Below are 17,516 nucleotides of genomic sequence, written 5' to 3' on the forward strand. Positions count from 1 at the left end.
AGCCCAGATACCTAGACAACAGATAGAAAATAGAGTATTTCCCAGAACAACCGAAGTGGAAAGCCACCTTCACTCAAATGTTTCCATGACCACTTGTCTTTCACCAAGTGGATGCAGGAAGAGGCAAGAAGCACTTCTGTTAGGGTCCCTCAGGTGTCCCATGATCTAATAATCCCTAGAACCTGTGAACGCGTTACCTTATGTGCCAAGAAGGGACTTTACAGGTCTTCTTCAGGTGACAGATCCTGAGATGGAGATTATCCTGGATTATCTGGGTGGGCCCTTAGAAGGCAGAAGAGTCAGTGAGAGACTTGGCCAAAGAAAATGCAGGAAAGATGAAGCATAGGAAGGATTCAGTGCTGTTGCTGACTCTGAGACAGAGAGAGGTCATTTCAAGAACAAGAGAGCAGTCCGTGTGCCAGCCAGTAAGGAAGCGGGGACCTCAGTTCTACAACAGCATGTAACTGCAATCTGCAGCCAACTTGCAAGCGCCTGGAAGAAGATTCTCTCTCCAGCATTAAGAGCCTGGCCCTGAGAAAGGTCTCAATTTCAGTCAGGGACCTGCGTTCCATTTCCAACCTGCAGATCAGAGTTTCTGTTTAAAGCTGTGAAGTTGGGACACCTGGGTGGCTCAGTCGGTTAAGCATCTGCCTTTGGCTCAGGTCATGATCCCAGGGTCCTGGGATTGAGTGTCTGCATTCGGCTCCCTGCTCAGTGGGCAGCCTGCTTCTTTCTCTGCCTGCTGCCTCCCCTGCTTGTGCTTTCTTCTCTCGAGCCGCTGCCTACGGCTCAGGTCATGATCTCAGGGTCCTGGGATCGAGTCCCGCATCGGGCTCTCTGCTTGGCGGGATGCCTGCTTTCCCCTCTCTCTCTGCCTGCCTCTCTGTCTACTTGTGATCTCTCTCTGTCAAATAAAGAAATAAAATCTTTAAAAAAAAAAAAAACAAATAAATACAATCCTTAAATTAAAAAACTACAAAGTTTGTGGCAGTGTAAGATGAAAGTGAATAATCTAAAACTGAATTCTTTGGGAGACATGAGAAGTACACTAGACTAGCAATTTCTGAAGTACTGGGCATGGAATCCCAGAAACTTAGCTTGAGAAAGAGTTGCAAAAATACCTTTTCTGGACATCGGCTTCCCGCACTCACCCACAGTCATGCCTCCATCTCTTGGACAGCCTGGGTCCGCCTCCCTTTTCCACTGCAGGCCTCAGGGCTGAGCTGTGCCACAGCAGGTGCTGTCTCTCCCACCAGGGCTTTTCCTGCTTGGCTAGCTCATCCTAGCATCTCATGTCATCTAAGCAAAGATGCCTTTTCTTGATCTTATATTTTAATCTTCCCTGTCTCTGCCATTTTTTCCTTGAGTATGTCACCTTTGAAAGCCACCAAATGGCTTGGGCTGGGATAGAGGAAACAACAGTTAGGGTTTCCTTGTTAAAGAAGAGAAGCAGGTGAAAAATTTATATATTTATTTTGGTGGGAAAAACTACATATTACATGCTTTTCACAAAGATTACTAGCATTTAAAAAGAAATTACCAAAGCTAATCTGATATCCTCTGTATTTATCATCTCTAAACCTCAGTTCTACCTATAAATGAAACACTGTATTTTTGCAATATTAAATATTTATTTTTATATATACAAAAATATTTTACTTGGAATATACAATCTCACATGTTGAACATTTCAATAATTTTTGTTTTGGACAACATAAGAAATATGTGAAAAGAGAAATTTATAGGGACAGTTTCTGAAAAATCAGTAATTGTACTGCAAGAAAATTTTATTTATACAAGGGCAGCAGTAATGTTTCTTTTATACAGGAACTAGTAATACAATTGCTTGGAAAGCAGTAGCAAATTTTATTTTTAAACTTTTTCATCAGAAAGTTAACTTTAGCAGCTTGTTCAGCTTTGATTTTTAGATTGCTAACAAGCATTTTGCCTTCCATTAAAAAAGAAAAGTTCTACAATTATTTCAAAGATTAGAGGTTAAAAAGAGCATGCATTTGTGTTCAAAATAAAGATATACCAAACTGAAATGGAAAAAAAATCCCCAAAGCAAGGTTTTCACATCAAATACTCACCATGGGCTCTAAAATAACTCAACATGCAGAAAACTACACGTGTTGCTGAACCCCAAGTGCTCATTCTTCCCTAGCAAAACCCAAGATCCCACTTCCTTAAAAATCAATGTTACCAAAGAAAGAGGAGTCCGCAGTTCTTTTTTAAAAAACACATAGCCAAAAGGAGTATTTATCTTATACTCAAATTATAGCTGGAGATGAGCTATTCCTCAAATCTGGTTCTACCTGAAAAGGTGAAGGCATTCCTCATCTGGACCATATTTACCAGAACAAACTTTGTCTTCAAAGCAATGTTGCTATACTATTGCCTCTCTTTTTTCAGAATAAGATGAAGACCACATATTTTAACTGGTGATGACTTTTGCTTAAACAGTGGTAATTTATAGCTGAGGAGTTTTGAATGCTCTGCTTTTTTCCACTTCCTCTAAGCTCCTTGGCCACCTTGACTGATAGGAGGAAAAACTAATTTCAGGTACAGCCTGTCATATTTTTATGTTTCTACCCCCTGCAATTGCTGAAGTGCAACAAAGACATCTAGTTCCAACTTTTAAAATAAGACCTTTTGGCTCCTGCTTTGTGGCAACAATAGTACGATTCAGTGGGACTCAAGGCAGGTTTTACTTTCCCAAGTACGAAGTGGCATTTATGCTCATTGTAGATGTGTTCATTCAGTTTGTGCTGTTAATTAGTAAAAACTGGTAGGGAAAAAAAGGGAAGGAACTGTCACTTCTGGCTAACTTTGGTGTATAGAGGCAAGTCAGATTTATCGTAGCACTGCATTATCAGCCAACAGCCATGAAGCCATTAGTAAGGGAATGCAACAAAGATGTCTTCATGTTCAATTCAAGGTCCACTAATTGGAGGTAACAATAGTTCTCCCTACAAAGAAACAGATACCTTTTAAACTTAATACTGTGGGTTAAACAATAAGGCTGCAATGATAAATTTCAGGCATAAGAATTAAGGTAGGGCAGCTTTAAAGGCCAAAGATCAGAATGTCTTGGATGCCAGAATACTGGATTGCTTATATTTTATTTGATTTGCAAGTAACAAGAATTTGTTCAAGGTTTGGACTGAGAGTAGGATTCTAAACTCAAAAGGACCAAGGCCACAAAAGAGAGCAGAACAGACCCTCCTCGGAGCTGTTTTAAAACTGGAGGTAGGATTCTGGCATAGTGTGTACCATTCATTATGCTACCTCTGAAAGAGATACATTTTAAACAAACTAAAAGATAAACAACCACAATATAAGTGAATACATGTAATAAATAGATTAAGTAGCCTAATGAGGATTTTCCAGCCTAGCATTTTTCACATCAGAGTTACAAATTACTTCTTGTAATTTAAGGTGAAGACAAATATTAAGCTAGCCTCATTTAACTGGTGGAATATTAAAAGTAAAGGAAAATGTAAATTTTATCAAAGGTTGCATAGTCAGAATTAGGATCTCAGCTAGTAGAAGCACGCCATCTCTATTTTTAACAAAAGAGATTGTTTTAAAGAAAGTAGTGCAACGTACTGCAGCAGTGGTACAAACCAGGCTTCAAAATTCTTACCTTAGAAATGAGATATCATTCCTTCACTTTTTAGGGTATTAAAGACTCATTTTTGATTCTGTGCACAAAATTATTCCAGGAACACAAAAAGTAACATAATGAATTAAGGGACATATTAAAAAATGAATAAAACTTGAAGCTAACAAAAATGTAATTTAAAAATAATCTTACCTTAAGGAATTACAGAATTGTTATCTTCTTCAGATATACAGTGTATACTCAAAAAATGATGCTGCTGAATTATTAGTTGACTGTATTTTTAGAAGTCTGTGAATATTCACTTGGACTATATACAATAATCCCATTATTTAAAATATTGAATCTTGCTCAAGAACTTAAAATACATTACAGATGTTATTACATGAATTGTCACAGCAAATCCACTGGAACAACAGGAGGGCAGTTACCAGAATCTCTAAGCCTGACCCATATCACAAATTCACTTGAAAGTTTAAGTATTTCCCAAGACATTGCCATCTAGAACTCTGTCCTTTTTGCTTAAAGAAATTATTACAATTTTCTGAGCTTAATTTCATATTTTTCAGAAAATTAGTATCTGCCCTAAACTGAAGCCTTATAAAACAATGTGAAAAAAGTTTCAGAATGTCTAACAATCTGGGAGTAAACATTTAAGAACACTAGCTATAATTACATGGGTGAACCTATTAGGTTTTATTATTCATGTACTTTGGGAAAATTTTACATATTATACATATGGCTGTGTATATATATATATATATTTTATATATATGGTGACTCAGACATTAAAAAAAATGACCTATATATGTACATAAAAGTTCAGGATTTCTTTCTCCATATTTAGTATAAAGATTCATTACTACAAAATTATTGGCTCCCTAGCCTGTGATTTCTGGAAAATGGAGTGTTGTTTCAGAAGTCATAGAAGTACAATGTTAAGGAGACCACTATTTTGACCAATTTTCAAAACTTCTACAGTTAACATTTATCAGTTCAAAATAATCGTACCTAACTCCATGGCTATCCATCTTGAAAATCAACTCCAATCACCAGATTATGACACTTATTGTTTTGCCCAGCAATAAGTACCAATTTAATGAATTTTTAAAGCAAAGATCATATTTTATTGTCATTGGGATAGTATGGTCAAAACAGTTAGTATCTGGCAATAATCTATAATGCTACACTATTGTATTTTATTGCTAATTTGCATTCTTTCCTAAGTTTATGTTAATAACCAATTTGCTCTTTTCAAGAAAACTTGTCCTGATAAGCTATTATAAGTAAATTTGCTAGATTCTAGAATCTAGGGCTCAGGCTACTATTGCTGTAGTCATACTGTGTTTATGATAGGATTTCTATTTTAGAAAGCTATGTTCAGCAATTGTATCGTTAAGAATTGGGAAAAGTAAAAGTCCTGATGTATTAGGTATTTGATAATATCCAAATATCAAACAGAAACTAAGACTGCATAATCAAGATGTGGCTGGAATAAAAGTAAAACTACTTGTAGTGCATCACATATATTCCACTAGTTATAAGATTACATGACTTATCCAAGAACATCATCTCTATGGGTATTTGTACATTTGAAAATAAAAAATACATATATATAATACTTAGTCATATATAAATAGTCATGCCCTGAATGCTGAATGTGGACACTCTTCAGTCCACAAAGAATCCTCAGGTACATTAACGTATTGGCACAGGTTTCTTCCCAAAGGCATTTGCATATGCATGCAAATTTTAACTATCACCAATTGCTTAGCATCACTTTAAACCATTTTCTCTTCAGTAAATCTAATTATTTTAGACATTTCCCACAAGAGAAGTTCATACTTCATTGATTACAACTGTACTCTCATTGCCTTGAGAGAATCCTGGGGCCTCTGGGACTCCTTGCCCCAGTAGAGCTCTACTGGGTCCTGCAGACTCAGATGGAACTTCAGTTTCAAGTTCAATGATTCTATTGAGATACAATGAATTTTTCTGAGTTTATTCTCTTCAGCTCTGGCATCTAGACTGAAATAAACTAAACAGCATTATTTTGTATTATGGGGGTCTAGAGTATATTAACTAGTCATGAATACCATTCATAACAGAAATAATCCTTTTAAGTATAGACTATTTTCTAAATAATATGCACTTTAAACCATATAATAAAGCTAAAAATATATATGATGTAAAAATCATCTCCATTATGTCAAGATAGTTGAAATATTTTGTGGATAAACTTCTTGTGCTGCTACAATGATCCCAAAGCTGCTCAAAGAGGCTCCGTGCAGCAGCATGAAGGCACACCACAGAAGACTGAACATTTCCTGAGAACTTGGAAACAAAATTTCTCTTAAAATTTTCAGTGTTGAAACACTAAATCATAAGATATTACCTCAACACTGTGCTTTGATTCAGGTTGCTTTGAGAAGCTGAGAATCTGAAGTAAATATATGCAGTTTAAAAGTTACCAAAGTTATTAAAAGGGTGTGATCCATTTTACCACTAATTCCCTATCCTAGGACAAAGAACATGATTTGTGTTCTGGATATGAAACTCTAGAATAAAAAAAATACCTATACATTTCCAATCTTAACAATACAGCAATTTGGCTGTTCTGTTTCATTGTGAAGATGGTTTAAAGCAATGTGTGCATAACTGCTTATTGCCATGTATTTTCTCTCCTCTCTACGCCCTCCCGGCTGGTGTTCTGTCACAGCTTTGCTGAGGAGAAAACAAATTCAACAGCCAGGAGCCAGATGACTACCATGGACAAAGACGACCACAAGCACCTAACCTGTAGGTGTGAATAATGTCCTTGTGAAAAGCTGGCAGCAATATAAAACAGCTAACTTAGTTTAATGATGAGCTACATCTCAATATGTTTGAGGAAGAATTTGTACCATCCAAGAATCCTAACGGAAGCTATTAACTGAGATGAATTTTAAAAATCTGAATGTTAATGCATCTAAAAGAGAGCTGTTTTCTTAATTACTAAACAAAAAAGTGCATTTCCTAACAGAAATGTAAAAAACTATATAAAACCTTATATAATACATACAACGTACATATTATATAATGTATATGTTATATATAGATAAGACAGCTGACAGTTATTTCCAGATCTCATAAGTTGTTCAATGGATCTGGTTCTCAACACGACAGATTTAACAAATATTCTAACAATCACATCACACCTCAAAAAGCACACCAATTGTTCACAAAATCCTCCACTTGCAAACTTGAAGTATCACAGAAATTTGCAAAGGCGTGATACATTTGCTGACCATATCCTAATAAAACACTATTGAAGCTACAGTAGGCTCATTTTTGTCAATGTCGGTATTTTCTACATGTGAAAATAAATCAACTTTAAGTGTCATTTTGCTGCGTTATGTGTTACAGGATAAGGCACTCTCTTAGCCTACAAGGCCTTGCTTGCTGTGTACACATTCACTTAGCATCAGCCTGTAATGGCAACAAATGAGAGTGCAAAGTATTGCTCTTCACTTTTTCCCTCAAGATGGAAATGAAGGGGAAAAAAAAAAACAATATACTTGCTTAAATTAGAATGGATAGCCATATATCTTTGAAATAATGAAACCATGTGTTGTTGAGCAGACTTCTAATATCAGACTTGGAAGGTATGGACATTATAGTTCTGCTTCAACTTATATTAGGAAAGAAGGCCAATAATTACTATTTTCTCCTAATAAAGAGTAACTGACCTTTCACTAGTTAAATACTGAACTAAAGGACAGCTTTACAAAACTATTTCAAGTATTCATTATCACAGTGAAAATGGGAGACCAATGCGAGAATGAAGGATTTGAAAATTCCTTTGATGAAAAGGCAAGGGTACTAAATCAAAACATACAAAATGCTTCAACGCATTTCTTTATGTGGTATGAATAGAAAGATTACCCATAAAAAGTTAGAAAAATTAAGATAAATTATATATTAGTACACCTTCCCAACCACATTTTATATAAAAATTCAAATAGTGTACTGGTATTTCAATCTACACAATAAAAATGCCTGAACTTGGCAGGTATCTTCTATCTGTGCATGTATTTTCTCGGTCGAAGGCTTATTTGTTGCAGTCATTTTTAAAAAGTTTTATTTCCATTATGAACCTTATTGAATCATCAGTAAACCCAGCTGATTGGGACCCACTGTGGCTCCATTCTCAGCTTCTCTATGGCTGTTTGTAGTTTCTCAAAGGCTTTGTCTAGATTGTCGTTTACGATGATCAAATCAAAATAGTGGTTGTATGCTCTTTGAATCCGTGCACTTTCGTCCACTGTTTTCTTTAAGTCAGAGTCCTGTCAAAGAGTGTTCAAAGGAAATGTTTCTATCATAATGTATATTTACTTGCTCAAACACCGATTCACAGTGAACATAAGAAATAAGCACACTGGGACTTTTATGGTGATTCTGATATTAATGTTCAAAATCTAATCTCTACAGTGTTAAAACAGACATTACCACCTGTTCATATCCCAGTCCTTCCAGCAGTGCTCATGTTTGCTTTGTAAGTACTCTGTATCTTCTGTTTCATTGATCTTAGAATAAGATTCCTAATTAAACAACTGCTGACAATAATCTCAGGGTGAAATCTAAGGTAATAAAAGAATTATTGCAGGTTTCCAGCCCAACTATATCATCCTTTTCAAATTATTTTTTTTTAACTTTGCATATATGTAAATACACCCCTAGAAAAAGAATCCCAGGATTTCCCCTTCTGTGTGTTTTTGTCTTCCTTATTCATGGTCCAGGATGCCAGCTGAGGTGGTCAGGACAATGAAACCAAACTGGGGGGACAGGAGCAGATTATTCTGCCATTTTTGTAGATCTTTGAGTTGTACATCAAATCTGCTCAAACACCAATTCAAACACCACACTTGTTTAACGTGCTTGTGAGGTTCACAGCAATTTTCCCAGCTCTGTGATCATCAATGATTTCAAATATGCCAATGTAACTACGCTTCATCATCACTATTAGAAATTGGTTAATGACTTTGGAGCATAGCCTAATAAGAACCTAGTGTTCTTGAGAGCATCTGCCAAGACATTCATGTGCACCATTAGGGCGACACAGAAAGACTGTGGAAAGAGCTCAAAAGACTTTTATCTTATGGGCTCTGAGATCATGGAAACGATTTTGCAGTGCCTATTAAGCTCAAAGCCAAATCTGCTCCTATCTCCAGGAAAGAGAATATTAGAAATGTATTTTGAAGACTAACTACATGCTCCCTATCCCCACCAACACATACACACATATTTATTTATTTCTTTAACTGGCACTGTTTATATTTTGTATAGTATTTCTAGTCATTTTGGAATGATATAAGGAAAGAATAAGTAATAGGTTCTGCATGAGCAAGTAAAGCTTTTCATTAAATTGCAACTGTTTTGAAATTTCAAAGTACTTCTACATGTTCGTCAAATATTTATTGATTGCTATTAAATTGTCTACTATGTTTCATCATCTGTGAACATAACAATGAAAAAGACAGACAGGCTGGGTTCCTACCCTCCAGAGGAGGAGACAAACAAAGAGCAAATAAACACAAAAACTTCCAAGTTGTAATGAGTACTATAAAAGAAACCAATCAGAACAAAGAATTTTGAGAATTCTATTTTAGATAGAGTGATTACAAAGATACCGAGTAAATGACATTTAAACTGAGAATTATAGTGTGGGAAAGAGCATTCCAGGCAGAGGAAACAGCAATGCAAAATCTTGGAGGGAAATGACCCTAATATGTTTTAAGATACTGAAAGACCAGAGGGATAAAGGGACTGAGGGCAGTGGTGATACCTTGAGATAGGTATGAGCTAGGTTGTGGAGAACTCACATGCAACAGAAACACACTGCTGGCTTGTGGTGGAGAAATAGGAGATGGATATGACAGCAGACCAGAAATATATTTTGGTGATAAAGTAATCAAAATTGGCTGATGGGCTGAATGTGAAAAGTGACGAATGAATGAATAGGCGAATAAATCAAAATGTAGAAAGAAGCAGTAGTAGAAAATGCAGAGCTGGGGAGTGGAGCAGGGAGAACACAATCTTTTTTGGTGGGGGGAAACACAATGTTCTACTTTACACATATTAAGTTTAAGATGTCTTGGGCGACAGCCAAGTGCAGATATAAGCTAAGTAGAGATGGGTTATGCAAGTCGGAGCTCTGAATTCTGGATTACCTATGCAAAAACTAGGAATAACCAGTGTAACAATGGTATATAAGATAATGAGTTTGGTGAAAACACCAGAAGGGAAATGTAGAGAGAAAAATGAGTTCCAAACTAGACCTGAGGGACACTAATAACTTATATTTCAGTTAATATTTTCACTGACATCTCTAAATCAATTTGAAACAACTAATTATGATAGATGTGATAGATAGCCTCAGTTCAACTTGGAAACCATTCTTTCCTATTACAGTCATTAGCAATCTGCTTCATTTAAGAAAGAAGTTTTGTTTTTTTTTTTTTAAATAGTGGAGTACACCATTCAGATAGAAAAAACAATAAAGAATCTCTATATATGGCCATAGCAAATCTTAAATATACTGATAAGTGGAAAATGTAGGCAGACTTCTGAATATAACAGGTTACTTTTTATGTAAGAAATGAGGGAGGAAAGATACACATACATACTTGCTTATATTAAAAAATTTTTTTTGAAAATGAAAACCTACGTAGGTGGGAATGGAGCAAACGGAGAAAAGCTAGATTTTCCTGTTAAGATTTACTTTAGAACTACGAAATGTATAGAATTATACAAAATTAAATTCAAATAAAAAAAGAACAATACTTAAAAATCAAAAGAAAAATAAAACAGACCTGTGTTTCAAAAGTTGATGGTTTAACCACGCAGAAAGGAATTATTTCAGTGACTTTAAAATAATACCCAGTGGGATATATCTTAGGAACAATTTTTTAAAAGCCTGGAACTTAAGAGTTTTCAATAATCCTACTGTTGATATCAGTATTGATATTGTTACTCAGAAATTATATACAGAGTGGGTTCTTAGTTTATATATGTAAAGTAAGAAATTATTTTAATGTCATCAAGAACCAAGATTTTCTGCATAAGAAAAAAATACAAACATAGAGTCAAAGAAGTAAAATAATGGAAAGTTTAAATTAGAATTATCAAACTGAACAAATGATATGTGCTTTCTAAAAAAGAAAAACGTATTTCTTATATCTGGCCACCAAAAAGCCTGGAAACAATGAGCAACTAAGTTGAGCACACAACTTTAGCACCTATATTGTCTCTAAATACCATTTTCCACTAAAAGGAACCAGGTTTTTTGGATGGCTGGCTCCAGGTCTGGGCTAAGAAATGTGTAAGAAAACCAGGAACAGCTTATCTAGCTAGGAAGAAAAGAGTCATCAAAGATTAGTGGGGTTGTGTTAAAAAAAACTCAGAAGACAAGCTGAATATTCCCACAAGCTAAACATAAGCCAATTTAAACACCAAAAAGAGTTGTAACTAAATTATCATAGATGAAGTAGTCCAAGAGACTTTATAAAACACGGCAATTTGACTGCATATACTTAGTGAAATAAACTTTAAGGACAAAAAAACAAAACAAAACAAAACCCACCAAAAAACTAGTTCATGGTAATCACACCTGGTAGTGTTGGTGTACTTATTCTCAGACTGTTGTGTGTGTACTGTGGGATAAAGCAAACGAACAATTACATCATATTTCAAGTCTAACATTCCCAGTGTTTTTGAGAACTGGGATACTTAGTACTTAGAATGGAAATAAGCTAAAAGAGGTTAACTAAAAACCCTGTAATTCTGAATTTGAATGGGAAATAGCAGTACGAATTCATGAAATGGTTTTCTTCAGAAATACAACAGAAAAACATATCCTAACTCTACCTGAGAGGTGTAGCTAGAAACAAGGATCAATCTTGTGACAATGAGCACCCCTAAGTATTATGGTCTTAAAATACCACTTACTCTAAAAGGAACCAGAGCTTCTTGAAGAAACAGCTCATACCCGGCCTAGAACAGAAAATGTATGAGGAGCCTGGAACATCTATCATACCAGATAGTAAGGAAGATGAGACTAAAAGGTCTCAAGGGCCAACTTGAATAAGCTCCTACTGGTCAAAGATGGGACAATTTGAGCATCAATCAGAATAACTGTAATAGAGTAACCAGGTGAAAAACTCACATCAGGTGCTCATAATGAAACTAAAAAACAAAGAAAACGAACCTTTGATCACCTGTTGCTTCTGGGGGCTCTCAGAACAAATCCATTATTCTGAAAATTGACCCATCGAAGTATCAGCATATACTCTGACTTTCCTATATCAACTCTACTTCAGAGTAATCAACTAGTTGATGAAGAAAAGTTATTTCTTAGAACTCTAGTTTATAAATTCAGAAAGAATGACAAACTCTTTGGTGTTATCATTTTACAATCCCTAAGAAATGTGTGATCCAGGCAAAGATGAATAAAACTTGCCCAAATCATTAGGTAAAAAGCTACTAGAGAACTTTACAGATCAGGCTCACAACATCTGAACCCACAGATTAATCGTCTCACAAAAAGAGAGCCTTTCATATGCCTCATAATGTAACAAGGCAAGATCTATCAGTTATTAATTATTTTTGGGAAAAATAAGTAAACCTATACCTGTTCAAGCTTCTATCAGTTCACAGGGAATAGAGGGAAATGACACCATGGGGACAAAATTGGCAAGATCTAGACTTTGAAGCACTCTATAGGATAACTGACCCAACTTTTTTGTTTTGTTGTTGTTATTTTGATTAGAGCAAGAGCTTGATCTCACGAACCCAAGATCATGAACTGAGCCCAAATCAAGAGTTGAATGCTTAACCAACTGAGCCACCCAGGTGCCCTAACCCATTTTTTTGAACAACTAAATTAGAAGGTTCCAAGAGAGGAGAGGTGGGGAGAATTTACAGATTAGAACAAGTAAAGGGATGTCTGCTTCCAGCTAAGATGTACTAACAGATATCAGACTAACCCTCCTACCTTACAATGAAAACAGAAAATGTATGGAACAACAGCTTTTAAGACTTTATGCACAAGGCATAAACATAAGCCAATTTATCTCAGAGAAACAGGAAACAAATGAAGTGAGCCCTACTTATTAACCCCAGCTTATTGTCTTAAAAGACCTTCTAAGGCCACAGTATACAAGGTAGAACCCAGAAGGAGCCTATACAATATTTCAAGTTGGGACAGAGCTGAGAGCCCAGAGAGACCAAGGTGGCAAGAGTTCACAGGACAGAATTCCTGAACAGAAAGCAGCATGGAGAGAGAACTTCAGACACTTGCAAATGGTCCCCTCTTCCAGCATATAGCTGTATACCAATCAGGGCAGTGTACATCTACCTGAGACCACCAAAGAATCACCAGAAAAAAATGAGAAGTGTTCAACTGGAGTCAGGAACAGGACCTCTTCTCACCAGGAAGAACAGAAAACCTCAATGCACAGGCCATTTGGAAGAGTCCTTAAATGGTCTTGCCTCAGGAGTGAAGAATAATTGCCCCCATATTAAAAATTGTTCTGGTCTTATCTAACACATGTTAAAAGCAGTACCTGAAAGGAACAAACTGTTTTTAAACAAGTACATCCTAGAACGAAGCTCACAATGTCTGGCATTCAATAAAAAAATTACTAGGAAGAGAAGCAGAAAATATGGCCAGTGTGAAGAGAAGTCATTCAAGCCAAAACTGATTCAGGACACAAATGTCAGAATTAGTATGTGATGACATGAAAGCCTTATTACAGCTATGTTTCAGATATTCAAAAAGTTAAGTAGAGACATGGAGAAAATGGAAAAAGAAGAAAGAGGATTAACACCATGAGGTTTTTTGGTGCATGTTAATGGTGTTATGGTTACGTTTAAGAAGTCTTTATCTTTTAGAGACAGATAGTGAAGTATTTATGGTTGACATATCAAAGATTTGCTTTAAAATAATTCATGTTAGGGAGGAATGAGAGACGGCTAAGTGAAATAGAAATGGCCACACGTTACTGAACATAGGTGATGGGGATATGGGAGCTCATTTTTTTCCTCTTTTGTATGTATTCTGAATTTCTAATAAGAAAAGAGAGAAAGGCGAACAAGAGAAAATATAACAGAAACTAAAAGTCAGAACTACCTACCTGTAGTAAACCTTATGATGAATATACTTGTTATTGGTCTTGGAGCCCAATTACCTCACTGGTAAAATGAGAGGTGGATTAATATGCATATTTTAATATTGCTCCCTTTCATTTGTATAGGGGGAATAAACTTGTGTGTGTGTTTTTAAGATTTTTATTTATTTGAGAGAGAGAGAGAGAGGGAGAGGGAGAGCACGCCCTGCTGAGCAGAGACCCCAATACGGTGCTTGATTTCAGGACCCTGAGAATTTAACCTGAGCCAAAGGCAGATGCTTAACCGACTGAGCCACCCAGGCATCCCTAAACACGTGTTTTAAAATAAAGTGAACAGGGGCGCCTGGGTGGCTCAGTGGATGAAGCCGCTGCCTTCGGCTCAGGTCATGATCTCAGGGTCCTGGGATCGAGCCCCGCATCGGGCTCTCTGCTCTGCAGGGAGACTGCTTCCTCCTCTCACTCTGCCTGCCTCTCTGCCTACTTGTGATCTCTCTCTCTGTCAAATAAATAAATAAAATCTTTAAAAAAAAATAAAATAAAATAAAATAAAGTGAACAATGATTTTTAAGTAAAAGCCATATGTTCCAAATCCTAGCTACATCTCATGAATGAATTTTTATTCTGTAATATATCATATGGTATATTTATTTCATAAATATGATTTGAATTAAACATGCCCAAAAGAAAAAAGAAAAAATCTTAGGAGTGAAATAATAATGTTAGCCTGAAAAGAACTGCTCACCGTCAAAAGCTTAGTAGTGATACCAGCATCCACCACTGCCTTGTGCATGGCACGTAATGTCTCTAGTTCTGGAGCAGCAATAAATACAACATAGGGCATGAATTCGGATGTCCTCAGCACTTTCAGGGCCTGTGTAAAAGAAAAATTACAAACTAATTTATATGGGAATAGAATTTGAATTATGTTACCCTTTAATTTATAATAAATGCTAACTATTCAAAATCTATCTGCCCTCTCACTAAGGATGAAGGATGTAATTTAATACTTGCCCCCTTCTATCCTTTCGGTTCCATACAGTACATTTCTAAAACAGTGATCCATTAACCATGTTCGGACCTCAGTCATACTTCCCTTTAATCCTCTTGAACAAAGCAAAGTATTGAACTTAGTAGTCCAAAAATTATCAAGAATGATGTAAATGCTTTCTATGTTATTTGTACAATTCTGTTAATATTGAAAGAGCAGAAATAATCTCAATGTTTATTGAGAATGGTTATATAAATTAATATACATTTGTACTGTGAAACACTATGTAGCAGTTACAAAGAACTAAAAAGCTCTACAAAACTGACATGAAAAGATCTTCAAGAGATACTGTTTAATGGGAAAAAAGCTAAAGAATCTATATAGAATTTTCCTATTTATGTAAAAAAGAAAAATAGAAAACACATAAAAAATCTAATAAAACTATATAGATATATATCTGTATTTAAGGCATACTCAAATGACAAAGATATATATCAAACTATTAATAGTTATCTCTGAGTAAGGAAGTTAAGTTGGATTGAGTGTGGAGGGATGAGAAGGGGTCACTGAGAGAAGGAATGAGAGGAAGACAATGGTGTGTGTGTGTGTGTGTGTGTGTGTGTGTGTGTTGAGAAGGGGTGCGACTTTGTTATGTTGCAGCTCTGCTGAAATTTTAAAATCATATTTCCTAACACATGCATTTATACATTACTTGAGCAAGTAAGTAAATACTAAACTTCTATTAAGTGGTATTGCTATCCAAACCTCTGGTTAATTAATGATCAGAGATTTATTTAACTAGCTGCAGACACATAAACAGGTAATAGAAAAACATACCCTCACAATCTAAAAATAAAACCAAACAAAACTCAACAGAAATTAAAATGTTAAAAACAGCTTTGGAATTCGTGCAGCTTACTTGTGGGTTGACATCCAAAATACAAGTTCGTCCAGTTTGGACAACTTCAAGAATAGAATCAATTTTGGTTCCATAGAGATTTCCTTCATATTCCCCATGTTCCAAATATTTTCCAGCTTTGATATCTGCTTCCATCTCAGACCGTGACACAAATTTATATGCCTGACCATCTTTTTCATCTTCCCTTGGTTTCCGTGAAGTAACTAAAACAATGTTGAGAATTTATACAAAGAGAACACAGGGTATTAAAATTGAGACTAAAATGCACAGGGTAGCTTAAGATTTTTCCATTTAGTTTGGGGTTGGCAAATTATGACCTATGGCCAAATCTGGTTTGCTTCTTACTTTCATAAATTAAGTATTATTAGACCACAGTAATGGCACATTTGTTTTATCATCCCTGGTTTCATTCATGTTACCATGGTGTAAGTAGTTGTGCCACAGACCCGATGGCCCACAAAGCCTAATATTTACTCTATGGCCCTTGAATTAAAAAGTTTGCTGACCCCTGACCTATAGGAATATTTTAAGAGGTAGTCCCCAATACACAATTCATATTTTTAAAAATGTGCTTTATAAAGTCAGCTTTGTATTATATTTACATTTACATACAGTAAATATATTTACATAGACAAAGAGTCCTCAATTTAAATTCTTAATTATGATGAGTCCTACTATGTGTGAGGTATATTGTAAGTGAATATCTTTTCCAGTTGCCACCGCATCCCCCTTAATGAATATACACTTGAACACTTACTAATAGAGCACACAACAAGTGAGCAAATTCTATTTTTAGTTGGTATTATCAATCTTCTGAAGCACAGTTTTACCCATCAATTATCTATCCTTCTCCTCACCCTAACACCACACCTTCTTCTGGCCTCCCGCTTACTGATATTCTGAAATGTTAACCAACTATTCTGTTCTGCAACTTGGTGGTGGATCTAGCCACACTTGATGTTACTATGTTCTATTAACTTCCTCTAAAGTATTTTTTTTCTGAGAGAATAACAGTAAACAGACCAAGTCAAAATTTAGAAGATTGTTTTTGTCTGACAGAGTTCTGAGTACTTCCGAGATATACAGTTCCTTTGCAACTTGGGCTAGCATAGAAATGGAAATTCTCTTTCATCCTGTTGCAAAGATGCAGTTAGATACTCCCTTCCAATTTGTTAACACTAGCTTGGAAGAAGGAAAGTAATTTGTGTGTGCATCTGTTATTCTACAGTTTAGCCTTAACCTGATTTTGGCTAGATCAGATATAAAGTCAAATACTTAGACATGCAGAATATCTGATGAAATCATTAGGCACATGCAATTAAGAAGTATTCCAGATCAAGAGTTGACACTATTTTGACTGTGTAATAAGTACAGCACATCAAGAAAATTTTTATGAGAACAGAATGAACTTGAAATTCAAGCTCAATAATAAGGGTCTAGTTCATTAGGCATAATAGGACTCCCTTTCTTCTTCTATTGTTTTGTGGCACAGTCTTTAGGGTGATCATCCCAGACAACTGTGGAGAGCATTTATAAAGTAACTTAAAGACCTGCAAGATGCTATGCCTTTTCATATTAAAAAATATGTAGGGGCACCTGGGTGGCTCAGTGGGTTAAGCTGCTGCCTTCGGCTCAGGTCATGATCTCAGGGTCCTGGGATCGAGTCCCGCATCGGGCTCTCTGCTTGGCGGCGAGCCTGCTTCCCTCTCTCTCTCTCTCTCTGCCTGCCTATCTACTTGTGGTCTCTGTCTGTCAAGTACATAAATTAAAAAAAAAAAAAATGTAGTATCCAAGGTTTCAGGAATTATTCACCAAAGGTGG

At 35.8% G+C, this 17,516-nt stretch overlaps 1 protein-coding gene and 1 pseudogene across 5 annotated transcripts in view; both read right to left on the bottom strand.

The window, feature by feature from the left end:
• Positions 1-948: 948 nt before the first annotated feature.
• Positions 949-17,516, bottom strand: part of PALS2 (protein associated with LIN7 2, MAGUK p55 family member) — a 109,142-nt gene continuing 92,574 nt past the window's right edge. For all 5 annotated transcript variants that reach the window (XM_046020612.1, XM_046020609.1, XM_046020608.1 and 2 more), the window contains 3 exons: positions 15,696-15,898; positions 14,531-14,659; positions 949-7,947 (listed from right to left, as the gene is read on the bottom strand). In XM_046020612.1, the coding sequence (XP_045876568.1) occupies positions 7,771-7,947; positions 14,531-14,659; positions 15,696-15,898 (509 nt within the window). In that variant the 3' untranslated portion in view covers positions 949-7,770. The remainder of the gene's footprint in view (positions 7,948-14,530; positions 14,660-15,695; positions 15,899-17,516) is intronic.
• Positions 7,956-9,600, bottom strand: LOC123951706 (annotated as a pseudogene).

Source organism: Meles meles, chromosome 10 (genome assembly GCF_922984935.1).
Source record: "Meles meles chromosome 10, mMelMel3.1 paternal haplotype, whole genome shotgun sequence".
NCBI lineage: Eukaryota > Metazoa > Chordata > Mammalia > Carnivora > Mustelidae > Meles > Meles meles.